Genomic DNA, 25,852 nt, shown 5'->3' on the forward strand with positions numbered 1-25,852 from the left:
GCAATAATAACGTGCAGCAGTGCAGCTTTGACCTTCCTGTACTGTTTTAGGGCTAAGATGACTGTGGAACACACTGGGGGGTTCTTCTCAGTCTCAGTGGGAAGCTAGGTGCTCTCTGTGGCCCTACATTTTATCATGCTTGCTTTCCCAGAGACTGGAGGGTGGATTTAGGTAGCCATGAGAGAGCTGGGTTGCTGCTTCTGTGTTTGAGGAGGCAGAGAGGGAAGGGTAAAGTTGAGCCTCATCCATCCATCCATCCACGCACAGAGCAGAGCACATGGAAGAGGGGTGGGTGAACAACTCATTTAATGCCTCTGGGGAAAGAGTGACCCACTGCTGCTTCACTGGGCATTGCTGGGGAGGGACTGGGGGAGCCTATGCCACTAAGTCCATTCATTTTTCTGAAGTTGGGTAACATTGGGGTTGTTTTTTGTATTATTGTAAGTTTGTAAAGAATGTAATCTGTCTGTCGGGGGCACAAGGAGAAAACGGGGGCCTTGCTCTTTTTGGGTGAGGCTGTTCTTATGTTGCTGTGCTTTTTGTTGTTGGGCAGGGAGGGCTCTAGTGGCCGTGGGGGCAAAAGCCTGGCCTTTGTCAATGGCTTGCAGCTGTCCCAGGGTGACAGGAGGGTGAGCTGAGGCTGCAGCAGAGACCTCCCACACCAAGCTGTGAAAATGCCTCTGCCAGTGGGGGAAATCTGACCTCTGCAGTGGGGCTTTGCACTGGCATGTTTTGCTGGGTGCTGGGATGTACCCCTCGAGGACTGGGCTTGCTTGTCCTCAGCTCAGTTGGAAACTGGGCTGAACAGCTGCCCATGCTCTTTAGGAAAGGCTGGACTAGATGGGCTCTATCAGCTCAAGAAGGAGTTCATGCTGGAGCTGCTGGTCCCAGCACTTCTGTCCCCAGCCTCAGGGGCTGCACCTCTCCATCACCTGCTGCCCCCGCCTCCCTCCCCATCCTGTAGAGCACAGTGTCAGGGATCCTCTTCTCTCTCCTGCTGCTGCAAAGTTGTGTGAACTTTCCTGGTCAATACTGGAAAGGGGAATGCTATTTATTTTTATATTGTGTATATTTTGTCTTGGTCTGCTGATTACCTTTGTTCCCCAAGAGCGACAGTTACCTCAATAGTTAGTTTAATACTGTGTGTTGGGTAATTTTTTTAAAGAACTTTTTTAAAATCTTGATCCTTGGAGGTCTGTAGATTTTATTTCCATATGAATTGGTTATTTTGTATAAAGTACATTCTTAAAATAGCAATCACCCTTGCTGTATGTGTGTTTTCTTGTCTCCTGGATGGTCTCCCTCTTCCTTTGCAAGGGGAAGCGGATGGGGGTGGGAGGATAACACAGAGGGCTTTTTTTTTCAGAGGGGGACAAAGCCCTGGACTGCAGTCAGACACTGCTGTACCACCTGTAATCCATTTATAAGGGAGCACCTGGAAAGCTAATCGGGATCATTTCCCGTTCAGAAGCACAGCTGTCCGCCTATGAACAACCCAGCTGTGGAAATGAGGTGGTGTCACTGCTTTCCTCCCAAAATCCCTGCTGGGCTGTGGGTTTTCCTGCAGCCCAGGTGTGCTGGGGAGCCTGCCTCTCTGCCCAAAACACACCATGCTTTTGGGGCTCAGGTAGTCTGTGCCCCCACAGCCAGGTGGAACCTCAGTGGCTGCCCTGAAAGGAGCCCTTGGAGCTGCTAAGGAGCCTCTGTGACTCCCCTTTGTGCTGCTTTAATTATGGCCCTCAGGGGCTGTCAGAGCCTGTGTGTGGTGGTCCAAATTAATATTTGGCCCAAAAGGGCACTTGTTTGCTGTTTATTCAATCTCCCACGTGAGATGGAGCAGGGGTTGCAGCCCTCCCTACAGGGAGGTGTTTAAAGTCAACTTAGCTCTTTCTCACCAGGGTTTCAGCATCACAGCCAGGAGCTGGCCATTCTGTTTCATGCTGGAAGGTGCCTGCTGTAGGTGAATGGAGGCAGCTTGCACTTGGCCATTGCACAGCTGCTCCCTGAATCAATAACTTGCTCGGTTCTGCTGATTCGGCAGCTTTGCATCAGGACAAAATTAAGGTGATTTTCCTTAAAAGCTGGTGCCAGCAAACGGAGGCATGTGAGGATGAACCGCACAAAGCTGGGGGCACAAAGGCTCCCAGGTGCATGCTGCAAGCCCTTTCTCTCTCCTCCTCAGCTCTATCCAGTGAAATCTCCCTCTGTTTCCTCCAGGGCTGGTAACAGATGCTCATATCTCCTGCCAAAACAGCCCTGCAGCAGAGCCTGCTTGCTCCGTGGGCTCCATCTGCCCCTCCTGGGGGATCCTCACTGGGGCTGGGGCTGCTCCCAAGCTGAGCTCGCTCTCCTGGCTCTCAGCACCAGAGCTGCCTCTGCCAAGAGATGCCCAGGAATCATTTGGCCATGGTGCAGGTCCATAATTACTGGCTAAGCCAGGGGCCAGTTTCTGGCCAAAGAAGCTCACGGGAGCACGTGTAGGCAACTTCCCATCCTTTGGAGGAGCCTGAGATGTGATCTGCTGCACCCTGACATCTTTGAGTACCCCAAACCCACCAGCCAGGTGCCAGAGCTGCCCCTGCTGTTCAGGGCAGGCAGATGAAATCAAACATCCCAGCAGGGTTTTTCCCAGCATGGCTGCAGCTCCAGGCCCTGCAAAGGCTCCTGAGGACCTTGGCTCCTGGGGAAGGATGAAGGGCTGCTCTCTGTCACGTATCCCCCCTTCCCCTCTCCCCTCCACGGGGGCTGGAGTTTGGGGTGACAAGAGCAAGGTGTCCAATTTAGGAAGGGGAGGAATTTGGTTGCCCTATCAGTCCCAGGAAGTGTTTGGGTCAGAGGGGATTGGCACGGGGAGATTTTTAATCCTGGGGCTAAGCCGGCACAGAGTGGAGTCGGCACTAATTGGAACCAGTCCTGGGGAAGGGGTGGATGAGAGTTGCTCCTTTTAGAGCAGCCCAGGCAAGGACAAAGCTTATCTGTGCTATAGGAAATGCCATGTCCTGATCTTGACAAGATGCTGTCACAAGTGTAACGGGCTGTGTCTGACCAAGCCACGTGTCCCCTTATTTTTTTCAACCTTTCTTCCTACTACTGTCCACAATTCTTAAAATTTTTCTCCTCTTTCCTTCCTTCCATGAGCTGGCAAAGCTACTCCCACCCCCTTGTACAAAGGGAGCTTTCCTGAGCTCTTAGGCTGAAGCTTAAACTCTCTCTCTCTCTAGCCTCCTTCTCCCTGATAACAGGGATGCTCCCCAAACCCAGCATTTTTCCCCCCTCCCAAAAAAAGCCATTTCAAAGCAACTTGTTCATGTAGGCTTGAACTGGGGATGGATTTGATGAATCAGTTTCAGTAGGAACCAGTTTAGTTTGGGTGTAGAAATAAATGGCAGCCACTTACCCCCATGAAGGGGCAAACCCTGAGGAAAGCTCTGATTCCAGGCTGGCTTTGCTACAGCTGGAGGATGATGCAGCTGTAATGGAGCTAAATGCAGCATTTTGGAAATGCCTAATGGTGAAAGAAGAACCAGAAAGTCTTTGGCACAATCAGTGCTTTTGGGGGGTTTTTGGGTTTGGGTTCTGCTGGGGTTTTTTGGGGGGGGCAGGGGGTGTTGATTGGTTTTGTGTATTTCTCTAAAAAATAAATCATCTTGCAGGTAAAGTTCCCATCTTGAATTTTCCTGTTAGTCGCCACACTTTAATGTGGGAGAGACTACCTCACACAGAAAGGCAGGACTAGGACATTTGGGATAGCTCAGGAAGACTCAGTTTTAGGCTAAAACAAATTATTTGTAGTCACTTACATGTATAAGGAAAAATAAATGCACTCATACGTTCAAAATTTTGATTCCCACCCCCCCCCCCCCCCACACACATTGAGATCTAAAATGCAACTTCTCCAAGCAGACAGGGATCTCTTGAAGGGTGGCACTCTGCTGTATCTCCTCCAGCCCTGAAAGCTGCAGATTTTGCTCAGTGGAGAAGTCAGAGGCACAGGAGGACAAAGCAAAGCCATTTTGCCTGGTGAGAATGTACCTGAGCCCCTCGTTCCCAGCCGTGACCTGAGGTGCAGCCTTGGTGCCTGGATGTTTATACACTCACAAAAACGAGGATTAGGGTCTCCCAAAAAGAAGTATTGGGTCTCCCAAGTGCTGAAATAAAAGTAAACTTGTTCTGGACCATAACAAGAGCCCCCAGATGGGGATTCCCAAGGGCCCTTTCTTTGCCCAGCAGCAAAGAGAGAGAGGTTTTGCTGGAGGTGGGAAGGGACAGTGGCCAGGGCTTGCCAAAGGGTGAACCAGGAGCCCCTCCTCTCGTGTCAGCTCCCGGAAGCCTCATGTTCCCCGGCCACTTTTTAAAATTCCTTTCCCAAACAGACTGCCAGGGTGAAGGGATCATAAAAAGTTCACCCCCTTGTCACGAATGCTCCTGTTCTTCCGGGGCCGGTGGGCAAAAGTTGTTAGTAATTTCCTCGGGCCGTGACCTTTGTTTTGACCATGGCAGAGGAGGATTGCAATCCATCAAACCCTTGCTTGGCCTGGGGAGAGGGTTGGGAAGAGAAGGGGGAGCTTTTACGAGGGGCAGGAGGCACAAGGATGTGGCTTTGCCCCTCAGGTTTGGTGAGGAGGCAGGGGGGGTGCCTCACTGCTGGCTCAGCTGGAAACTCAAACTTCCTGGCGTGGGATTCACTGAGGGAAACTTCTCTGTGTGGGCCACAAGAGAGATTTTGAGAGTTTGCTTTCATTTTCTGTCCCAAGAGGGATGCTGGATTACAATTTGCTGCATCAGTAGAGTGGGGAAAGATGTGCTGCAGAGCTTGTGCCCAGAGCCAGGACTGCATCAGCACTGGAATTCCAGCAGGAGTTTGGGCAAAATGGGAGATGCCAGTAGATTTACCACCTCCCAAGTCCCAGCTCCTATTGATCGCTGGCTTTTCCAGGCTGCATGGGTTTTTGGAAGATCCCATAGGGCTGTGTTTTGTTAGGAAAATCAGCAGCTAACTTGAACTCCCCCCTGGGAAATGTCTGGCTCCCACAGACACCTGCCTCTCCACTCAAGTTCCCAGGGGGGCAGCTCATCCCTGGAGCATCCCTGGTGCTCCCCTGCACCCCGGTGTCCCCTTTGAAGACATACCTGCATATGAAACAAATCTCCCCCGAGGAAATGCAGCCTGTGCATACCAGTCTGCTCTGCTTCCCTTGGCTGCCTGCCCCTGCCTCCCCTCCCTCTGATCTCCGCTTCCCTAGGGAAATGCATCCTACCGCACTTCCCGGCTGTTAAACACAGATTCCCTTGGGAAGTTCCTCTGTCAGTTATCCCCCAGATCAGGCCCTTGGAAAGCACCTAGGTTTTGGGTTCAGCAGGGAGGCTTGCAATGTTTCACCTGTCCCCTTTGTAACACCCAGACCTCCCTTTCCACCCCAATCACTTGCATGACAACCAGGGTGGCTTTTTCCCTAGGAAGCAGCAGCTGTGTGCTCACTTCCAGGCACAGCAGAGCATCAGATGGAGAAATGTGCTGCTTATTTCCTTGTTTGACGAGGATCTGTTGAGCTCAGGGAGAAGGGAAAGACTTTTACACCTCAAACTGAGAACCTTAGGCTGTGTGAGGTAGCTCCTTGGACTGGGAGGCACACAAAAGCCTGGAGAAGGCAAACCAGACCTCTCAGTAGGAATAATCCTCTGCTCCCATGTTAATCGCTGCTATGCTTGATAACCTGTGTGCCTGAATGCCCACACCACTTCCCTCCCTATATGTACTTTGTCTGCCTGACTCACCAAACCCAAACCTCTCCTTGTGTGCACTTCAGTCAGCAGCACTGGGGTTCTTTGACATCCCCATACACTGGGTGTTGAGCCCAGGCCTGTTGGCATTTAGCATCTGCCACCACCAAAACACTAAACACAGCCCTCCTTGTCCTGTGTCCCGTGCCTGTCTCAGGGGACATGCCATGCTGTGTGGGCTCAGAGCACCCATTCTCAGGCTTCACTGAAATTAAAACCACTCTCCTTTCCTTCCCCCAAACCCTGTTTTTGCTGCTCTCCCCAGAGCCCAGACCCTCCTCCATGGGGTGGCTCTGAGGGGCTAAAGCCGGGCACCAAAGCGCTTGCCCCGGGCGCTGGCGGGTGTGGGAATGGAGAGGAGCCACAAGTGCCTGCCTTTCCAGCAGGGCTGAGTGCCTGAGTGCTTTGAAGGAGAGGGGCTGTGGAGCATGGGAAACAGCACCAGGCTTTGGGTGCATCCCCTGTCCCAGGCAGGCAGGGCCCTGGGCCTGCCCCATAGGCAGATGCCCACGGACCAGATGTTCTGGGAGATCAAAGGCGCTGCATCCTCCGTTCACGTGTGTGCACACACCCCCCTGCGCCTCCCAAGAGACTCCTAACGCTCTCTATCTCCTCTCCAAGATATTTTCCTTCCCTTCCTTTGTTTGCTTTCCAAACCCCCATCTCTTCTCTGGCACTGCCTGCAGTCCAGGCTGCGCCAGCAGGGAAAGGCACCCTTAGCTCACACAAACCGCATTTCGGGGCTGAGCCGGGAATGCCTGGCGGCTTTTCCGCCCTGCTTCCCTGCCTCTGGCATTTGGTGCTTCTTGGGTGGGAGGCTCAGGGACCTGTCACCCAGGGGCTGCTTTGCAGCACCCCTGAACCTGCCACCCTTGATGGCTGGGAGGTGTCACAGCTTCCCACAGTGATCAGGACACCCCCTGGAGATGTCTGCCTTTGCCCCCTGCAAATTCCTGCAGCCCTCTTATCTCCTTCAGCCTCTGCTGAAGTCCTGAGACCCCTGTGGATACACTGGTTGTGATAAAACACCTCTACAGCCCAGAGGTTACTACTATTCACCAGCATGGAAAGCCTTTCTGGTACATCAGAGGTCTCCAAAGTGAGGTGCATGCAGAAGAAAACACTGTCAGGGTGCAGGAGGAGAATACATTTTGCACTATTAATAAAAAAAAAAATATTAATTTCATATTTATATAATCCTTTCTTAATTTCTAGTTTTGTTATGCTTTATAATTAGTGCAGTAATACCTGCACATAATTTATAAATCAACGTTTATTTGGGGCATACACCGCTAGTACATGCTTTTACTTTTACCAGTCTGACTGCACGACCAAAAGGGCTGGCCTAAATTACCAGTCAAGAAGTTGAAATCAAAGCAAAGGGTGATGCCTGCATGCCAGAAACCCACTCAGCAGCATGGACACCTCTTTATGGAGATAAAACAGCCAAGCTTTGGTGAGCTCCAAGACTTTGCTCCAAAGGTTTGCCTCTCTCCTCTTTTTCCCCCTAGCACAACAGAGATATTCTCCTTTTTCCCCCTAGCACAACAGAGATCTTTTCCTTTTTCCCCCAGCCAGAGACCTTGCAGTCACTACATGGTGCTCCTTGAAAAAGGGTAACACAGGATGAAAAAGGAATGGTTACCACAGAGCAATAAAACCATTCAGATGCAGGGAGATATGGTAGCAATATATTAAATGGGGAACAGAAAAAAAAGCCAGATGGTTGATCCAATTCACTTTACAACTCCAGATGACTTCACAAGAGGTCACTTGGTGAAACTGAAAGGCAAATGCTTCAGCTTGGATGAAAGCAAACAGCTCGTGCCTGCCAATGTAATGTGGAGGAGACCGAGGAATGTCCTGCTGCAGAATGGCATTGACAGAGCTGGAGAAGGAACATTTTTAAAGGTTTTTAATAGGTTATCACCTTTAGCCTGCACTGCAGCTGTAGCCACTGTTATGCTGGGATCAACACTTCAATTGCCAGGGTTTTAGAGCACGAGTGATGAACTGCTCATGCTCTTCATCAAGAATGGTTCCCCCACGCAGAGAACAGCAGCACTTCCTGCCACACAGAGGTGAGATGTGAGCGTCCTGAGTGTTAAAATTCTCATGTGCCCATTCCCAAAGTCCAGTGACTCAGCAGTCCTATCCCACAGAGTTAAGGACACCTGGCAAGTCACCCAGGCAGCAGGTGAAAGGAGCCTCCCAATTCCTGGTGTCCTAGTGATGCTAGCCAGCACTTCGAAGGGTTTGGAGCTGAGAGCAAGAGCATGGAACAACTGTCTGTGCTTGAACTGCTTTATTTCTTGTGTATGTGGGAAAAACGGTTGTAATTTAATTTTTTAGACATTGATAGTTTTCTTCTGCTTTGGGATTAACTTCTGGAATATTGCTGCTGGTAGTGAGGCTCCTCTCTCCTACTCAGCCCTCAAGAGGAGAAGCACCAGCCTTTCTCCAGATGTTCCAAAAAAGGTTTTGTCTGTGACCACCTGAGTAGAAGTGGCCTTTGCTGGGAGAAAGGAGATACAGTGGCACTGCAGGCAGTGGTCCCAAGGGAGCGAGGTAGAGACTGTGCACGTGTGGATGAAAGAAATTTTGCCAAAGAAAACTGCCCCTCTCTGGGCATGCTGGGGAGGGACCACCCTTGATAATTTCTTTGCAATCTCTCCCAACAGATCAACCTTGAACTACCTAAAATAACGTGCTAGCCTTGATTTCCACAGCTTTTGATTTCCAGCATGTAACAAGGGCTGGGAAATGACATTTTTGGCACATTATCAGTATGATTTTAACCCCAAGATGCTCCTGTACAGATGTTTCTCTTGCTTGCTCTAAAGCAAAGCCAAAGAAACAGTATGGGATGCTCTGAATGAGATGCCTAGGGAGACAGATTTGGGGTTTCCCAGCCAGCTCTACTTTGGCTGAGAGCAGCAGGAACTTCCCAGCCCTGGAAGGGCCTTCTTGTCACGGCCTGCTCCCTGCAAACATGTTTGAGAGGCAGGATGGGGCCCCCACCTGCCTCTCTGAGCTGCCTGTATCAAACAGCACACCCAGCCAAACCACACTGAAGTCTGTCTGGGCTCTTGCTTAGGGCTAAACACCTTTTGCCAAGTTGCTTTAGTGCACTATCAAGCCTTTGCTCCCCAGAGTAACAGCTCAGACTTCACTTAAGAAATTTTTTTGCTCTGAATTTTCCCCTGGGGTGGTTGACCTTTATTTCCAAATTTTTCTCTTCCTCCTTCACTGCACTTTCTTTGGAATTGAATAAATGGGTGATTTTCTTTTAACCTCCCCAGCTATTTCAGGCACAGGTGGTGTGTCCATGGAGGTGGCCCCAGCCTGGCTGTTCTGTGTGTGTTATTGGGCTGTATAAGGTATGAGTTTATACTTTTCTGTTTTCCAGGAGATGCATATTCTGCTTGCTAACATCAGCAGATCAAGACAGGGGCATGAAACAAGCAAGGTACCCTCCCTCTGCCAGCTTCTGGGTGTTTTCTTCCAGGCTTTCTCTCTTCTTGACACGTGCATGCACTTCCAGGAATCATTCATACACTGATTAATGTTAATAGCCCTAGGTGTGAAAACTACCTTCTAAAACAGGGTTGTGATTCAGATGTGCAGGAACATTTCAAGTTCTCTGGTGACCACTTAGTGTCAAGCCCGCTCTTAAATTTTCCACTGCCAACTCTGCAGAACAAGTGCAATATTATCCATTTTCCTGACTCCTTTTCCATTAGACAGAACCATCTCACTGTTAATCTGCAGTGCTTGCCTTTCCAATCACAACTTCACAGAGAATTTTTTCCTGATTTAATGCCTCCTTTGTCCCCTGTATTTGTCCAGTTTCTTAATGTGTGATCTGGCTTAGGGCTTGTTTACTGTGCCCAACTGGAATATTATGCATGCTTATACAAAGATGAATAAAGATCAATATTCTCATTGATTTGCCCTAGGTCATCAGGCTACATTCAGCAGTACAGTTCAACAAAACTGTGCTGCAAAAATGCTCCAGGAGGAACTCTGAAATTGTCCTGAAATGCTGCTTTTGTTCCACATTTGACTTGCAAAAACCTGTGCACAAACACTGAAGGAGGCCTGGATGAAGATAACAGGGTTACTACACTAGGTACACATGGATGGGATATCCCATTTTCCTCTGCATCTCTAAGGTAAAAAAACTTGGTAACAGTTCCTATCACCTGGAATAAAGGACCATGATATTCCATATAATACCTCAGCCAACTTGGGGGGAGCTGTAGGGGGTACAAACCCCCTAGTCCTGGACTTCAGCTGTGAGGTACATAAATCTCAGAGCCTTTCTTAATGACCTACTTTAAATCACTGCTGTCATTGACTAACACTGAACACATTCTGGAGGACACTGATTTTTGAATCCAAGTGTAATGAGTTTCTTCCTCTTTCCTGAGAAGGAAGATACAAAACTAACAGAGAAAAGTAAATGGTAAGTAACTCCAACATCTTCCAGTGTGAGAATCACAAATCCAGTTATCACTTATGTAGTTATTATTTTGCTTTTTAAAAGTATGCAAGACCCTGATTTGTGAAGGTCTGCCCAGTGTGAGGAAGCTGGATCAGTGACTGTTGCAAAGATAAAAGCTGTAACAGGTATCCAAAACCTAGCAAGAGATTTAATCCTGACACACTTCTTGCCCAGTCACAGAAACATGTGCTGAAAAGGAATAAATACCATAACCATCTATGTGGAAAACAAGAGCTGGCACCTAAATGCAACAGCAAAGAGCAGTAAAATCAAAAAACCCAACTTTGCTAAATAATCTTATTCCCTAAGAGCAAATTTAAAGCATTTCTTCCAGACACAGATTAAATAAACTTGGAATCAGGATTTTCTTAGCAGTCAATCTCCATTTGAGAGGAATGAGGCAGTAAAAGGCTTATCTGGCATTTGGAGTCTACTTTACATGAGGGCACACACATGAAGGCCTCAGGTTAAAAACACTGCATAAAGCCAGTGTTGCTGCAGCTTGGCAAATGCTCTTCAAGGCACAATGAAAAATTCCTACCGTTCCTGACTCACTGCAATACTTAGAGAAGATGATTTCAAGATGTATTTAAGTAATAATTCATCAGCTTCTATTTTCCATGAAAGAAATCTCAGAATTGAGCATTAGGAAGAGTCAGGGTACAGTCTGGATATCCTGCACAGCAACAACAAACTTGTGAGGGGAAATGGATTGTGTTTGTTTTATCTAAGTAGCACAGTTGTGTTACTGTTGTTCTCTCCTGTGACAGAAGACAGAGGGAGTAAAACTACTGACCCATTTTTCAGGGAGAATGATGCTCCAGAATCCTAGATCCTATTCAAAAGCCTTGCCTACAGTCCAACATTATTCCTGCAAATAGCTTGGCACTACTCCTTGCACTTTCAGCATCACAGAAAAGCTCATACACACAGCTCAGGTAGGAAGTCCTTTCACAAACAATCCCACTTTTCAAAACTTGCTGCCAAAGCCCCAGAGAGAAGTGACAAGGAACTCCATACACACACGCATTTTTATTTTAATAAATAGAGTTGTACAGGCTCAGGCTTTTTTTTTTTTTTTTTTTTTTAAATCACATATACAGAACAGGAAATGCCTGACCAAGTAACATGAATTGAACTACTGAACTTGGGAAGGAATACATGCCCTCTATAACACTGAAGACCATAACTGAAAGGAGATTTGCCATCAGCAGCATAATAATTTACTCCACAGATCAGACAACTTGAGAGAGATGTGGCCAAAGCAAAGAGAGTGACCATAAATGGACCACTTGTCTTTAAAGAGTCACAACAGTGTAAGGAAAGCCAAGAGCCCAAGTGCCTCCATTTTCTAGTGCCACTTCTGGATGAATATGTATGTCTTCACATCCTTTGAGCAATGCATTCTAACCACAAGTAGAGAGGCTAAGCACAGCAGGTATGCAAAATTATTCGATTGAAGAACAGATACTGGATGACACAGTAATGTTAAATTTCAAGATTTTAGATTAGCAGATGCTTTTGCATCCCCTTCAGTATGGCAGTGGAACAGATCCCACCTTCTCTCATAGAGGTTTAGTCCAAAAACTTCCTGTTGGCATTAGCACCAAAGAGAGCCACTCTGATTTCTGGCATCATCTGTAGAGAAAGAGCACATCAGCTATGTGAAATGGGCAATAAAACTGCTGTGTGTTCTTCCTGCAGGCACTGTGGGATAGTTAGGCTGCCTTCAAAATTAACAAGTCAGCTCATCTGAGCTTTCTGAAGTCTTTCTCTGATCACACATTGCCTGCTACTCTGCAGACTGAAAGCACTGCCTGTACTGCAGCATAAGAGATGCCAGAGCTAGGGGTTTTTTTTGCACTTGGGTGTAACAGGTCTCAGCCAAAGTTCGTACTCAAGTTAGCTTCAGCAATTCAAGTTAGCCTCAGCATTTCAGCATCTTGACTGTAGTGCAGGCATAACCAAGGCTTTCAGTATCAGAATTTAGAGAGTTTTATACTTAAGCTTAATTCAAAAGGAATCATTCTGGGGAAAACCATGATGTTGTTTGTTGGTTTTTTTTGTTGCACAAACAATAGGTAATTTTCTTCTTTCCTTTCAAAAATAACTTCCTACTTGTCATTCCCAATGAAGTCTGATGCCATGAACTATGTGACACTTTGGAAATACAAGGATTTCATTGCAAGAACAAACTAGTTAATTGTATTTTGTTTACCTAGGTTGCTGGGAGAAACTCACCTGCTGGGCTACAAGGTCCAGACGACTTTCCAGGGTATTTGAAACTTTAATTTTACCATCACTGTTGTAGATTTCAACACCTCCAGCACTAAAGATGGATAACAAAAGAAACAATTCAGTGAAATCCACAGGTCAGAGTCAGAATGTTGCAAACACATCCCAAATCAGCATTTATAGGCAAATCAGACACATGGCTAAGATTTCTCTTTTTGAAAAAACAACCTTTGATCATGTCTTAATAGGAATGCAGCACAAAGAGATCCAGTGAAGCAGCAGTGCAAAGCACCTTTGGAGTTATCTGAAACCACAGCTATGTGCAAGGATCCTCATAGGCATGTTTTAAATATAAGTGGAGCTATGCAATTTGTCCCTGCAAAACAGCTTCAGGCTCTGTGTTATTAAGACGTTTTGGAAAGGGAGGAAAAGAGCTAGAAGTATTGTTTGTTGGCCCATACATAAAGATGACAGAGTACACAACTTTGTCTGTGGTACCTCTGTGATTCCATGTGGAAATGGAGCCTTGCAGGCAGAACTGACACAAACCCCATCTAGTGATTATCCTGCAGCACCTTAAGACTCAGTTTGCTTCATCTTGAGACAGAAAGCATGGCTACATCCATATTCTCTCTCCTTAAAAGAGCAGTGGTTCAGTTCCTATGCACAGTTATTCCCTGCTCCACTACTGTGAATCAGGCTGGAGACTGCACAAAACTTTTCCTCGTGTTTTTGATGGAGACAGTGCTTGTCTGGAGAAAACTGCAGAGTCTGTGTCTGACAAAGAAGTGCCAGTTCCACAAGAACAGCAGCAGCCACTTTGAGGACATTTCATACTTAATTTTCTGACACTAATGTGAGCTGTGGCTTGAAAAGTTGCATTAAGTTAGTGCCCTGTACAAAACAACACCATTTTCCTTACATATCTTCTGGCAGGAAGCTGTCTTGGTCAATGTGAACATCCACATCCTTTTTTATGGCATTTTTGTAGATGGGAATGCTCTTCTGTACAGCAGTCTAGGACACAAGATAAAACTTCCAGTCAGCACTGACAAATTCTCCTGCAACACTCAAGTTTGATCATTCAATCACTTGTACTAATAAAATGAAGGGATTGAGACCTCTTTTTTTTTTTTTTTTTTTTAATTAAGCAAATGCATTTCATTTTGGCTCTTCAGCCAAACCCACTTATTATTTTTAATACTGTAGCCATGTCTAAAGTTTCCAAGGCATTATCCAAGGATGGAAATGATCCCAAACTTTGGAAGCACATTGTAGCTTCAACAGAAGTGCAACAAGCAAAGCTTGTTTTCATATTACACAGAGAGGGGAGGATCTGAGCAGCAAACATCTGCAGTCAGGTCTCTGCCTCTGTGAGCAGGGCACTGTCAAAATGTTCCAGGTGTCTTACCTTAACCATGGGGAGATCCTGCTTCCTGCACCGAACAACTAATCTGGGCTCAAGCAGCTGGTAGAATCCCTGCAAGGAATAATCATTTCAGCTTCAGCAGGAAGTCAATGTTTCCTTTGTCAGAATTATTTAACCCCAAGAAAGGAAAGAAGCTGATCAATTTGAAACCCAAGCCCCAACAATATCAATATCAGCCTCATTTATTTAGATCTTTGCTCACAAGTTCACCTCAGGCAGACATTCTGAGAGGACAGCACCAATATCTGGGGAAGAGCCCAAATATGGATGATGTTTTTGGAATTCAAGTGCAACTGAACATATGGAATCTCAGGATTGTGTTGGCCAGTAATTCATGCACTCATAAGGATCACTGCTGTCCAAGCATGCAACCAAGCTCTTGGAGACATGCAGCAGTTTCAGATGCCTGGCCTTGCAGTTCCTGTGGTAATACCTGAGGCTATAACAGAATAAAGTAAGTTTAGTTCAATTTGAAGGGACCTATAACGATCACCTGGTCCAGCTGTGAGCACAGACCTTAGATCCCTCACTGGATCTAACATAACAAGATATAAAGAGTGGCCAATTTGCAAGAAGAAGAAAGGTTTGTTTGATGTACAGCAACACCAGACACGAGTGTGACAAAGAAACAACACCCAGGTGGAGGCACAAGCTGGCAGGAGACATGACTGAGAAAACTCTGCCGTCCAAATGTGACAGGAGAGCTCGTGGGTGGCTCCTGGGAGTTCACAGGACGTCTGTGCCAGAAGGAGGCACCAGAGCTCACAGGACTGCCCTGGCCAATGCTTACTGGACTTTCAGCCGTTCATTTCTGGGGTTTGAGGATGTCCTTCTAGGCAAACAAAGCTCTGGTTTCTGCTTTCTGTGCCTGCTTCTGTCACAGGGACGTTCCATAGTACAGCAAATTTGTCAAAGCTTATTAAGTCTCAAACACCGAAAAGGTTTTCAAAGTGGATATCGACTGATTTGTGGGTTTGGAGAAACAGCCTCTGCCAAAGGTGCATTTGATCCAACTCATCTGCAGGAGCTTAATGTGTGCACCCTAAAATGTGTGTGTGCACATTAACTGCATAATCTGCAATTATTCTTACAGTGGAACTGCTGCTTGCTGCTATACCAGGCTCTACACCTCAAAATAAGCCGCAACCTTTTCCGTTCAGAGTCCAAGACTCAAAAAGATATTGAAGTGATGTTTAAAACTCAAGGATCACCCAGTGGCATTTGATCCAGACTCCAATACAACTGTAACTTTCAGAGGGCTATTTCTGGCAAAAGAAACTTAGCAATGATCCATTTTTTACAATTTAAATATTTACCTGTAGAACTAGTCCATCCAGCAGTGTCTGGTACCTGGCAGTATCCTTCACCACCTTGGCAAGTCTCTGCTTGGCCTCATTCAGCAAATCCTACATTCAGAAGAAATCAGATCAGCAGAGCCCATCTGTTTGGCATTTGGTTTCATGCCTACCAACTTTCTGTACTTCTATTATAGCTCTCACACCCTGCCAACACGTAAATGTACACTCCAGCTGGTGTTCATCCAAGCTAGACCTCCATCTCTGTGCATGGCACACTATCCCTGCCCAACACTTCCCTTCTTCCTGCCCTGGGCTGACCTCATTAGAACCTGACAGTAATTCCTTTTGTGTGAAAAAGGGAGAGCTTGGGAGTAAAAGGATGCCACTTAGAGTGTTAACTTAGATAAACTAAATATGTAGTGAGTAATTGTTTAATGTAAAATAATGCAGTTGTCCAAATAAATTTTTTAGCTTTATAGTTGAGCAGAGAAATCCAATCTATTTTTCCATCAAATAATATTCAGGTTAGGTATTCTTTAATTTTAAGTAAATGCAAGTCAAAGTTTAAAAGAGAGAGCTTATTTTTAATTTGAATGAGCTATCTTAGTTATCTTTACTCAGCAAATCAGTATTGGATGGGACTGAATTTTTAAGAAATTTTTAAGGAGTCAATCAAAGCTCCTGAAACTGGACCATCAGAAATGCTTCAGATAAAGAAACTCTCTCCTGTGTTGTCTCAAGGTGTTAGAAAAAGAGTGCACAGTAACACAATCAGTAGGAGGATATAAAACTATCACAATTTACTGTCATGGTCAAACCTAGTTATTCTGTCCTCCCTAGAGTAACACTGCATTTCTGGAACTGCTCATCTCTCTTCATGAAAGGAGCCAAAGATCTGATAAGGCAAGAAAGAGCGAGCAGCATGTGACTTTAAACGTTTCAAAATGAGGAAGAGTGTTTAGAATTACTCAGAAGCATGAGGTTGAGTCAGCAGATAAATGAGGAAGAGATTACCCAGCAGAGACTACCACAACAGAGTTAGCCCTTGAGCAATCCACCTTCCTCCTCTCTGGGAATACAATCTAAAGTTTGAAACTCATTTTAAAGAGTCAATAAACTGGTGATTTTCTTCTGCTAACTCCTCTTTTTCACAGTAGCATCAACCTGAACATTTATGCCATCCTTTATTTTTGACTTCCACGGGCCCCTCAAGCTTTTCCAACAGCTCAACAGCCCCATCTAGCAGAACATGGAACACCCAAACTATCTCTGAGATGGGGTGGGAGAGCACAGCAAAGAAAGCTGGTCACTGCTCAGTGAGCTGAATGGGGACACACTGCCCGTGGTGAGAGATAAACACAGGACACCCAGACAAGGAGCCTGCTCTGATGAATGATTTCTCACACTGGTCACCTACCAGAACAAGAAGCAAAACTTTTCAAGTACTATGGGCCACTGAAGGACACAAAAAAAAACCTTTTAGGAGGTGTTTTAAGCCTCCTTGCTTATGCCATGCTGGGTTTTTCACACAAATGTTGCTTGAGGCAAACAGAATTTCAAAGTTCTACCAACTGTGCAAGAGAGAGTTGCTGCTCTTTAAAGAAACAAGCTACTGTGCAAATGACAGATACAACACTGCCTGCAATGTTCCTGGCAGACCAATGTATTTCCCTAAAACAGCAGGTAACAGAAACTGTGAAAACAAGGAGATTAGCAAAGCTGGACTAAATCCTCTAGGCCTTTTCAGAGCAGCTTGGAAAGTCATTTTTGTATCTTTAAGCAAATGTCACTCAATCAAAAATTGTATTTTCTTTAGAGAATGGTTCAATTTCCTAACATATGGTAGAAACAGAGACTGTGTGTTTACTTCAAAGATACTCACTGCAATAAGGTCATCCCTTGCCTTGAGGACCTTCAGCCTTGCTTGGTTCATCAGGTTGGACATCTGACTGCAAGTTCATGCATGATAAAGATGAATCAATCCATCAGCCTTTGACAGAAGAACTGTGACATTTAACTCCACACTTTGCATTTAAAGGTAACAATTCTACAACACTTAAAAACGAGGTCTGATCACCTGTTTGAATCTGTTTCTGGACTTGCACAAAAGATTAAACTGCAGAAGTCCTTTCTTGGTGAAGACCCAGCCGAACTAAACCCAACATGATTATTTGCCCCAGAGTAACATAACTACATGAAGAATTGTGAAGGATTCTTTCATCACACTAAGTTATACCATTGTAGCTCAGCTTTGATAATTTCTCCCCAGAAAAAAAGAGAAACTCACAATTAGAACTAAATATGCTGTCTACAATTTGCCTGTTTGCAAGGGAAGAAGAAAAATTAACAACAAAATGAGAGCTCAGGCTCTGAAGTCAGCTGTGTAACCCAAGAAACTTACATTTTCTTTTGCTGTTCAATTTGCTTCTCCTTCTTTTCATAATATTCCATGATTTTCAGCCTCTGTGTCTGAACAAGGCGACCCTTCTCAATGTTGAATTCTTCTTCTGCCTACAGTAAAAATTAAATAACTGAAGTGGAAACTGATTCCCTGGGCTGAAAAAAACAGAACCAAAATGTAACAGAGCACATTCACAGACAGGATAGGATGATACAATTCATGGTTCCATATAAAAACCCTTCACCTCTTTAAGTAATTCTTACACAAGGAGGGTGACAGCACAGCTGTTGTTTGTTTTTTCTTTTTGTAAAGCCTCACCAGACAGAATGTAAAAACACATGGATAATTCTCCGACTTATACCTGAGACTCCAGTCTCAATTTCTGAATTGTGTTTGCAGATCTTCAGGAATACTTGCTTTAGTACTGATCAAATATTTGTGTAAATCTAAATGTTTAAGGGAGATTAAATATTATCAGCAACACATATGCTGAGTCCAATACCAACAGGCAATATTTAAATACCAAATAAATACCACAGGCATTTCAGCAGTGGTATAATGCAGACTGTTGAGGCTAAAAGGCACCATTAATCCTTCTTCAGTAAACATCTATACTCTATCACCAGGTTAATATTAAACCCAGTCTCTTGTGGCTTAACCTAAGTGAAGCATTCTGCAAGTAATTCAATTCATGCCTTAAATACTAATTTAGTGGGGGAAGGTGTTCTACTTAATCCAATTGAGTCACGTTACCACTCTGCTCTCCTGATTGCTTAAAAAATGGTGTGCACTTTGATACAAATATATTTATATTCAAGAACCACCAAAACATTGACCAAAACTAGCTCTGAGTCATTTTCATTTGTCAAAAACTAAGTTTATCTGGTACAGCATTTTTTGCTATATAATAACTAAACAGAAATCAGCTGTAGCTTATAAAGGTGTTCTAGCCCCCTCTGACTGCAACTTTCAAAGCAGGATGTGGGATGCAGTTTTCCTTTTGAACTTACTGACAGTGAACTTCCATTTTTACCTTTGCATCTATTTCTTCAGCCTTTTCATTGGCTTCCTGCTCGATGAAAGCCATCATGTGCTTGATCTGTAACAAGAGAGAGGAAAGAAAATATTTTCTGTAGGAAAGAACATTGCCCAGAGGAAGTAAGTATATATATATATATTTATCTCCTCATTTGTAGATCCTCCATATCCATTTACTAATTCATATAATATTGTTTTGCAAGGAAATTTAATTGAGGATACACACTAAAGAGCAAGTTCATCTTGACTTATATTATAAGAACACTATTTTCCCCAATAATTCTATATAATGCTCTTCCATTAGCTGCCATTAGAAGAATGCACTTCAGGTATGTAACTATAAAAAGAACCAAACCAACCAATCCAAAAGTAAATTTGTACAAATGTGAGGCTGAGTGTTTTTGTTCTTAATTAATGAGTCCAACTCTTTTCACCTCTGGGATTATTAAAAAAAACCTCCCAGACAACAAAAATCCTCACACAGCAAAGTGAGTCTGTTATGACATTTACATGAAACATTTACATGAAATATAAACATTAATATAGATGACATCTGAATGAACCTGGGCTTTCCACAGGTGAACAGTGAAGCAAAGCAAAGTGCTACTGACCACTCTGGTCAGGTTTGTACAGCCAGAAGTTCCTTTGAACACCAGAACCCCTTCTCTTGAAAAACTGCTATAAATTCTGTATAAGGTCACTTTGGAGGGGCTGGGGAAGGAGACAGCAGCAGCAACGTTCTGTGACCCAGACCACATCAAGAATGTCACCTGCTGCTTCAGAGCCCCACATGAACCAGCAAGTTCTACTTGAAAAACATTTTTGAAGCCACCTCAAAGCACTACAAAGCCCAGGTCCAGCAGCTTAAAGACCAGGAAAGCAATCAGATCAAGTTCTCTTCATCCATCATGTGCCTTTCTGTGTGACCAGACCTCATTCCCAACCAAACTTAAACTGGGATGAGGTACAGACACTTCCACAGTCAGATGAAGCAGACCATAAAAACTTACTGACTTTTTGCTTGCACTTAACACATTTTGCAGAAAATCCACTCTGGATAAACTCACACAAAAGACTCTTATTTATAGAATCTAATGTTAAAATTAAACATTTTAAAGAGATTAGAAAGGTGCCAAGGTGAAAACTGAGCCAATGTGCAGAACAGCACTAAGTCCATAGAGATGAAAACACAGAAGTGAAGAGACAAGTGGAAGATTTTAAACACATGTTAACACAGTGGAAGAAGTGAACAGTAACATCTACATCCTCAAAAATCAAGTCAGGAGGTTTATTTTTAATTTGTGTCTGCAAAGACTTTCAAGTGCTTGTCTACCTACAGCATCAGCTTCCTACCCTGCATTTCAGAAAGGACAAGAGAGGCATTTAAAATAAGAATATTATTTTGCTGAACAGCCTATTGTTGAAGAAGACTGAGAACTAAGCAGCAGCAGCAGTCTTTATGTTACTGAGTCACTTCCTCCAGTGTAGTCTGGTTTCTGAATTTTGGAAAAACACTTTTAACAGTTCTGGGTGCTCAGGAAACATCCTCCACATAAAGAAAAGGAATGAGATGGAAGCTAATATGGAATCCACCTCTCCTAGACTGGTAAGACTAAACAGCGTTACTTCCCTCCTGCTGTACTGAAATCCCCTTTTGCTTTTTATATAAATGAAGAGAGATCCAAAGTGAGATTTTCACATCTATAAATAGGATTAGTTTTAATAACAATGTCAAAAATGTATTTTGAAATGAGAGACTTATTTTAAAGCAGTATTTCCTATAGAAAGGAAGTATTTCCCCATCAGGAGCACTGTGATTATCCTTTCCAAGGGAAGCTCTAGATGTTAGATGGGCCTTAGAAGTGACCAGACAGATCAATAAATTAAATACCTTTGACAGAATAAGAAACCAATTCTGTCAGTGGGAAAAAGTCTCAACCAGAAATGATTTTCCAAGTGACAACCATTGGAAGTGTGGTGGCAAGGAGTTTAGAGGACCAGCTGGCAAGTTCATGCCAGATTCATCCACATGCAGGACTGTCAGCCATCAGCACTCTCCTCTGCAGCTCACAGCATCATCCTGGGCTCAGGAGTGTAAAGCACTGATAGGAAAGCTGCAGATGTGAAATGCTATTGGTATTACATGTTTAATACATCACCAGAGCCTGAACTAACCTTTGAAGCTCAGATCAATTCTGGCTGAGCAAGACCACTCTAATGTCAGCTTTATTATGTTCATGGAAAGGCAGGAAAAAAAAACCCTGAGCTTTGCAGATAAAATGAATACAATGTAATGTTACAATTCTCCTTTTGGAGAAAGGCAACCTACCAATTTTACTTTCATTGTGATGCTTCCTTGCCAAGAGACTATGTTTACTGAATGAGAAAGTGAGACACAAGTACTTGTGATGCAGAGGACAAAGGCAACTTGCCTGACCTGCTCATCACCTGCAAGAAACTACCCAGACCAGTGCTGACCGGATCCCCACAGCCTTTAACACTACACACCATCTCCAACCCAGCTGAAAGCAGCTTTTTTAGCTGAGGGCAGTGTTTACTGTCAACAGGGACAGGGTGTCCTGCCTCTAGGAGTGTCCACAGCCAGACTTCAGGGCTGGAAGTTTCCACTGCAAGCCAACCCCAGGCTGCACCACTCTGCTTAGGATACAGACCTAAAAAGGGCATCCAGGAATGCTGAGCAGCCCACCCAAATGCTAAGGTACAGCTAACTCCAGGTAACACAGCTACAAGCAAAAATAGACGGGAAATCCTTATGGAGCCATAGAATCATTAAGCTGGAAGAGACCTTCAGGATCACCCAGTCCAATTATCAATGCAGCACTTCCACTGTAACATTTAAACCACTAAACCACTTCAGATCCAGAAACTTCCTGAACACCTCCAGGGACGCTGACTCCACCTGGGCAACCTATTCCAATGCCTGACCACCTTAACAGTGAAATTTTCTTTATAATACTTGATGTGAATCTCCCCTGTCTCAGCTTAAGGCCACTTTCTCTAGTTCTCCCACTACAGGCATGGAAGAAGACACTGGCCCTCACCTCCAAACATCTACCACAGCACCACAGCTCGTCTAAGGCTCTGCATTTACCTGCCTTGGGATGCAATTAAACACTGCAGATAGCACACAGCCTGCTCATGAACCTCCTCGTTACAATCTGCCGTAAAATGTCACCAAAACGCCTCAGGGAAGTTCCCCGGTGGGGCCCATCCACCCCGGCATGGAAAAAATCGCCTTGTCCGGACACTTCTTTTTCCAAGACAGGATCTTTCCCCTCCACCGATCTTACTTTCCCAGGGGAGCAGCGGGCAGAGCAGTAGAGCCAGCCGCCAGAGCTGCACTGCGGGCCCGGCGCGGTCAGCCCCGCTCCCCACGGCCCTTCGGGGGCTCCGCTCGGGCCGGGGCCGCGGCCCTACCTGCTTCTGCACGTCGGCATCGCTGAGCGCCATGGCGGCGGCGGTGGCGGTGACAGTGGCGGTGGCGGTGACAGTGGCGGTGGCGGTGACAGTGGCGGTGACAGCCGCAGGCCCGAGGAGACGCACCCGGTGCCGTCGGTGGCCGCCAGCGGAATCAGATCCGGTTCGGGTCACGGCCGGGGCGGGGTCGCCGCACGCCCCGCCCACCGCACGGGGACCAATAGAAACGCTCGCAATGCGTGACGTCACACCGCTATATATGGCGGGGCGGGTGTGCCGTCACCGTCAGTGCGAAAATTGAGCAGAGCAGGGGAACGGGTACGGAAACAGCGGCGAGAGCGGAACCTGCAGCAGGCAGGGGTGAAACACAGAGATTAACTCGTTTGTAAGGCCCTAAAGTAGCTCTGTGTTGGCTCCCGTGGTGGGAGAAGCAGAAGGATGCAGGAAGGAGGGCATCGCAGGAGTTCTGTTACTGCTGCCATTCTTGATGGTGAAATCTAAGCAGTAGAATAGTATTGGTTTGTTCTAATTGGCAAGAGGTTTACATTTCCATTCTTCCGGAACGTTTGGTGTAAAAGACAAAACTGTTCCTTTCCAAATCACTGTGAAATATGGTATTTGTCACATCTGTGCTTCTTCCTGATTTATTTCCATTTCCTTAATTTTTTTCTGTGTTTTTTTTTTCTGTGTGGAAAACTTATTATAAAACTATGTGTGTAACTTCGCTGTCTTTTCATACTGCCGTTATAATGCTGGAAATCAGCTTGTATTTTGGGTCTGGAGAATGCTTTACTATTACTTCAGGCACCATCTAAATAATATTAAAACCAAGTTGTTTTATTAAAGAAGAAATAATATGTAATAGTAAATGATGTTGATGTCTGTTATTATAAAATAAATATTACTAAATAAAATAGCAAATACAGTTGGAATTATATCCAGACTCTTTCTTTTCCGTCTGCCCCCTGCCTTGCGGAGGGGGTGGGTTCGGTCTGGGACTCAGACCCACCTAACCCACACCTGCAGCCACGTGACCTGGAGGTCAGGGCCGCGGAAACCGAACTGCCGAGACCTCCTTTACCTCCGAATCCCAGAGGAAAACGGGAGAGGGTGGCACAAACCCACCCACGGGTTTTTTTCCCGGTGAACGAATCCCTGCGACCACCGGGATCCCCTGCCGCCCGCCCCAGGGCAGTCACGTGATGTGGGCGTGTCCTCTCCGAGCCCCGCCCCCTCCCCGGCGCGAGCCGTGACGCGCTGCACGCGCCGCGCCCCGCGCGCTACTGCCCCCGCCCCCTCCATCATGGCGGCGGCGGCGGCGGCAAATTAGGGCAGAGCCCGCGCACCGGCCGAGCGCGCGAGCCCGTGCGCCCGCCCGCCCCCGCCCCCCCCCCCCATCCCCACACCGCCCCCGGCGGGAGCGACCCGGGAGCTGCGGCCGCTCCTCCGCTTCCTCCACCTCCAGTTCCTCCCCGCGACGCCCGCAGGTGAGGAAACGGGCGTGGGAGCGGGCGGGCCGGCTGCTTATTTATTTCTTTATCTGCCTGTCTGTCTGCATTTACTTATGAATTTAAGGGTGGGGCGGGGGGAGCGGGTACCGGCGTCCCCGCGCGCTCCCGCCCGCTCTCCGTGAGGGGCGGGCTGGGGGGGGGGGTTGGGGGCGCGAGTCGGGCGCGCGCGGTCCGGCGGGGGCGCGGGGGGGCCAGGCCCCCCCCCTGGCGCCCGGTGCCGCCCCCGCCCCCGCCGCGGCCGAAGGACGGGCGGAGCCCGCTCCGCCCGGGACACCCCCGGAACACCCCTGGGACACCCCCGGAGCCGGCGGGCAGCGGTGGCGAATGGGCCGTGCCAGGCCCCCGTCGGCGGCGGAGAGCCGGCAGCGCGCAGGCTGCGAGTCCCGCACGGCCCCGCCGGTGACTCATCCCGACGCCGTGCCCGCCCGCCCGGGTATAAATATCTCATTCATCGCCGTAGTAACTGAGGGGCTCACGCTGCGCTCCCGCCGGCGGCTCCGGCGCCGCTGAAACTTGGAACGGCTTTTTTCGGATTCTCAAACCCAAATAGGCACGTTAAAACGGAAAATAGATGGGAGTTTGTTAATAAAAGTTGTGCTTGTCATCATTTAATGTTGTGCTGGGATGGTTTGAAGCTGCAAAGGATTGAAGACCTTTGTAGCGGATAATGTACATAGCTTTTGTTTTTCTTCCTAGAAAAGAAATCACACCGTTTGCCTAGAATGCTCACTTAATTGCATTTCTGTCAAAGGTCAGCTACAACCACTGTCCAGATAAAGAACAATTATGTTTTCCAGTATTTCTATCCATTAAGTACGACCAGAGGATCAGTAGTGGCTGCAGTATTGATTCATTTCCAGTAGGAACTGACATGTTTGAACTGATAGTCCTCAGTTTATTATAAACAATTTCTTAGTCATACCCTGATACACAGTTGGAAAAGTACTCTGGAGAATTTATCTCCCAAGTTGATCACAACTGGGTGCTTTGGATAGTCCTGCGTGTTATGGGAAGTGCTTTCAGAGACAAACTGCTGCAAGGTTAAACTAGCCCACACATGCAAGTCTCACCCAAAATCCCCACACAAGCCTTCTGGTTAGGCTGCAGAATGCCTGAACATTTTCCATCTTGTTGATGCGGGGTGTGGTTTTGTAGACCTGCAACTCCTTGAAATTCGGTACGTTTTGGTAAAGAGCACCATGTAAATCCGAGGCTGTAGTTCAGAGTGGCTGCCTGTTTCAGAGACTGATGTCAGGAAGACGACCCAAGCCGTGAGCATATCGATGTCAGGCGGCCCTAAAAATGATTTGAGCTGCAGCGCTACCGTGGTGCTGCCTCTGTGCCTGCCTGTGCTCGGCTTGGTGCTCGCTGGCTGAGCCGTGTGTGCTCTGCAAGAATTCGGCAGCAGCAGGAGCAGTTCTGCCACAGCAGCTCACAGGGTGATTGGGTTTGTGCTGGTAAGTGAGGCCTGGGCTCTAGGTGGGGAATGCATCCAGCTCTGCAATAACTATTTTGGAGTGGAAGCTGAGGGCTGTGGTGCTGCTGTTTCAGTGCTGGTGTTTCTGAAATCCATTCATCGCCTGTTTGGTTTATAAAAACCAGCTGAACTGCTCTGGGCAGTAGAGCAGTGATGTTGCATTTTGGGGTTTGAATGAGGCACAGTAAACACATCTTGATGCACAGTAGGGTTTTACAGACAGGGACTGAAACACAGCCTGGCCTCGTCGCTGGGGATTATATTCGCTGTATTCATTGGTAGGCTTGTGCTGCCTGTTATCCAATTTATAACTCTGCCGTGGATTAGGACGTGACAGATTGCATGGGGAAATGTCAGTCCTACTGCAACTCCTGCTCTCAGGTCGCTTGAGCAGCTCAGCCCACATGAAACAAGTGACAGCAGGGCCGGAGGAGTGACAAGCTAAGTAAGCTTCAACAGGTATAGCCTTCTATCCCCCAAGGGTGCAGGAACTGGGAAAGGTAAATGGTTTTGTAGGGAGTAATTGGTAATGTTGATTTCTGTAGCTTTTTAAGGACAGTATTTCTGCAGGGAACCTGTTAAACCAGAAGCAACCCTCTTGCCCTGGCTTTGAGACTTAGGGAGTCTGTGTAACGCCTTATTTCCTCTGCTCCATTGCATCTCCTGTACAAGCTTATCCTCTTAAACACTTTCTGGACTCTCTTCCATTTTGTTCCTTTAGCAGAGAGCTCTCTTTC

At 46.4% G+C, this 25,852-nt stretch overlaps 2 protein-coding genes across 2 annotated transcripts in view; one reads left to right on the forward strand and one right to left on the reverse strand.

Annotated features, from left to right (window-relative positions):
- Window positions 1-11,301: 11,301 nt before the first annotated feature.
- On the reverse strand, window positions 11,302-22,296 carry ATP6V1E1 (ATPase H+ transporting V1 subunit E1). Its single transcript, XM_005530554.2, has 9 exons — window positions 22,128-22,296; window positions 18,685-18,750; window positions 17,652-17,761; window positions 17,133-17,199; window positions 15,269-15,358; window positions 13,935-14,003; window positions 13,446-13,540; window positions 12,530-12,617; window positions 11,302-11,926 (listed from the first exon to the last, which is right to left on the reverse strand). The coding sequence occupies exons 1-9, from the start codon at window positions 22,158-22,160 to the stop codon at window positions 11,864-11,866; spliced, it is 681 nt and encodes a 226-aa protein (XP_005530611.1). The 5' UTR covers window positions 22,161-22,296; the 3' UTR covers window positions 11,302-11,863.
- Window positions 22,297-23,488: 1,192 nt separating this feature from the next.
- The window catches only part of BCL2L13 (BCL2 like 13), a 34,695-nt gene continuing 32,331 nt past the window's right edge, over window positions 23,489-25,852 (forward strand). The window contains exon 1 of the mRNA XM_005530557.3: window positions 23,489-23,614. The gene's annotated coding sequence lies outside the window, so the exon portion shown is untranslated. The remainder of the gene's footprint in view (window positions 23,615-25,852) is intronic.

The sequence above is a fragment of the Pseudopodoces humilis genome, chromosome 5 (genome assembly GCF_049639895.1).
Source record: "Pseudopodoces humilis isolate 2021_Gansu_Grassland_sample_001 chromosome 5, ASM4963989v1, whole genome shotgun sequence".
In the NCBI taxonomy this organism is placed as follows: Eukaryota; Metazoa; Chordata; class Aves; order Passeriformes; family Paridae; genus Pseudopodoces; species Pseudopodoces humilis.

What these genes read in the sequence shown, in the direction of transcription:
- ATP6V1E1 (XM_005530554.2), bottom strand. Translation starts at nt 22,160, where the DNA reads ATGGCGCTCAGCGATGCCGACGTGCAGAAGCAG. An exon ending in ATGCCGACGTGCAGAAGCAG is followed by an intron (nt 18,751 to 22,127) that starts GTAGGGCCGCGG and finishes CTCTTGTTACAG; the next exon opens with ATCAAGCACATGATGGCTTT. An exon ending in TGGATGGACTAGTTCTACAG is followed by an intron (nt 14,004 to 15,268) that starts GTAAATATTTAA and finishes TATTCCTTGCAG; the next exon opens with GGATTCTACCAGCTGCTTGA.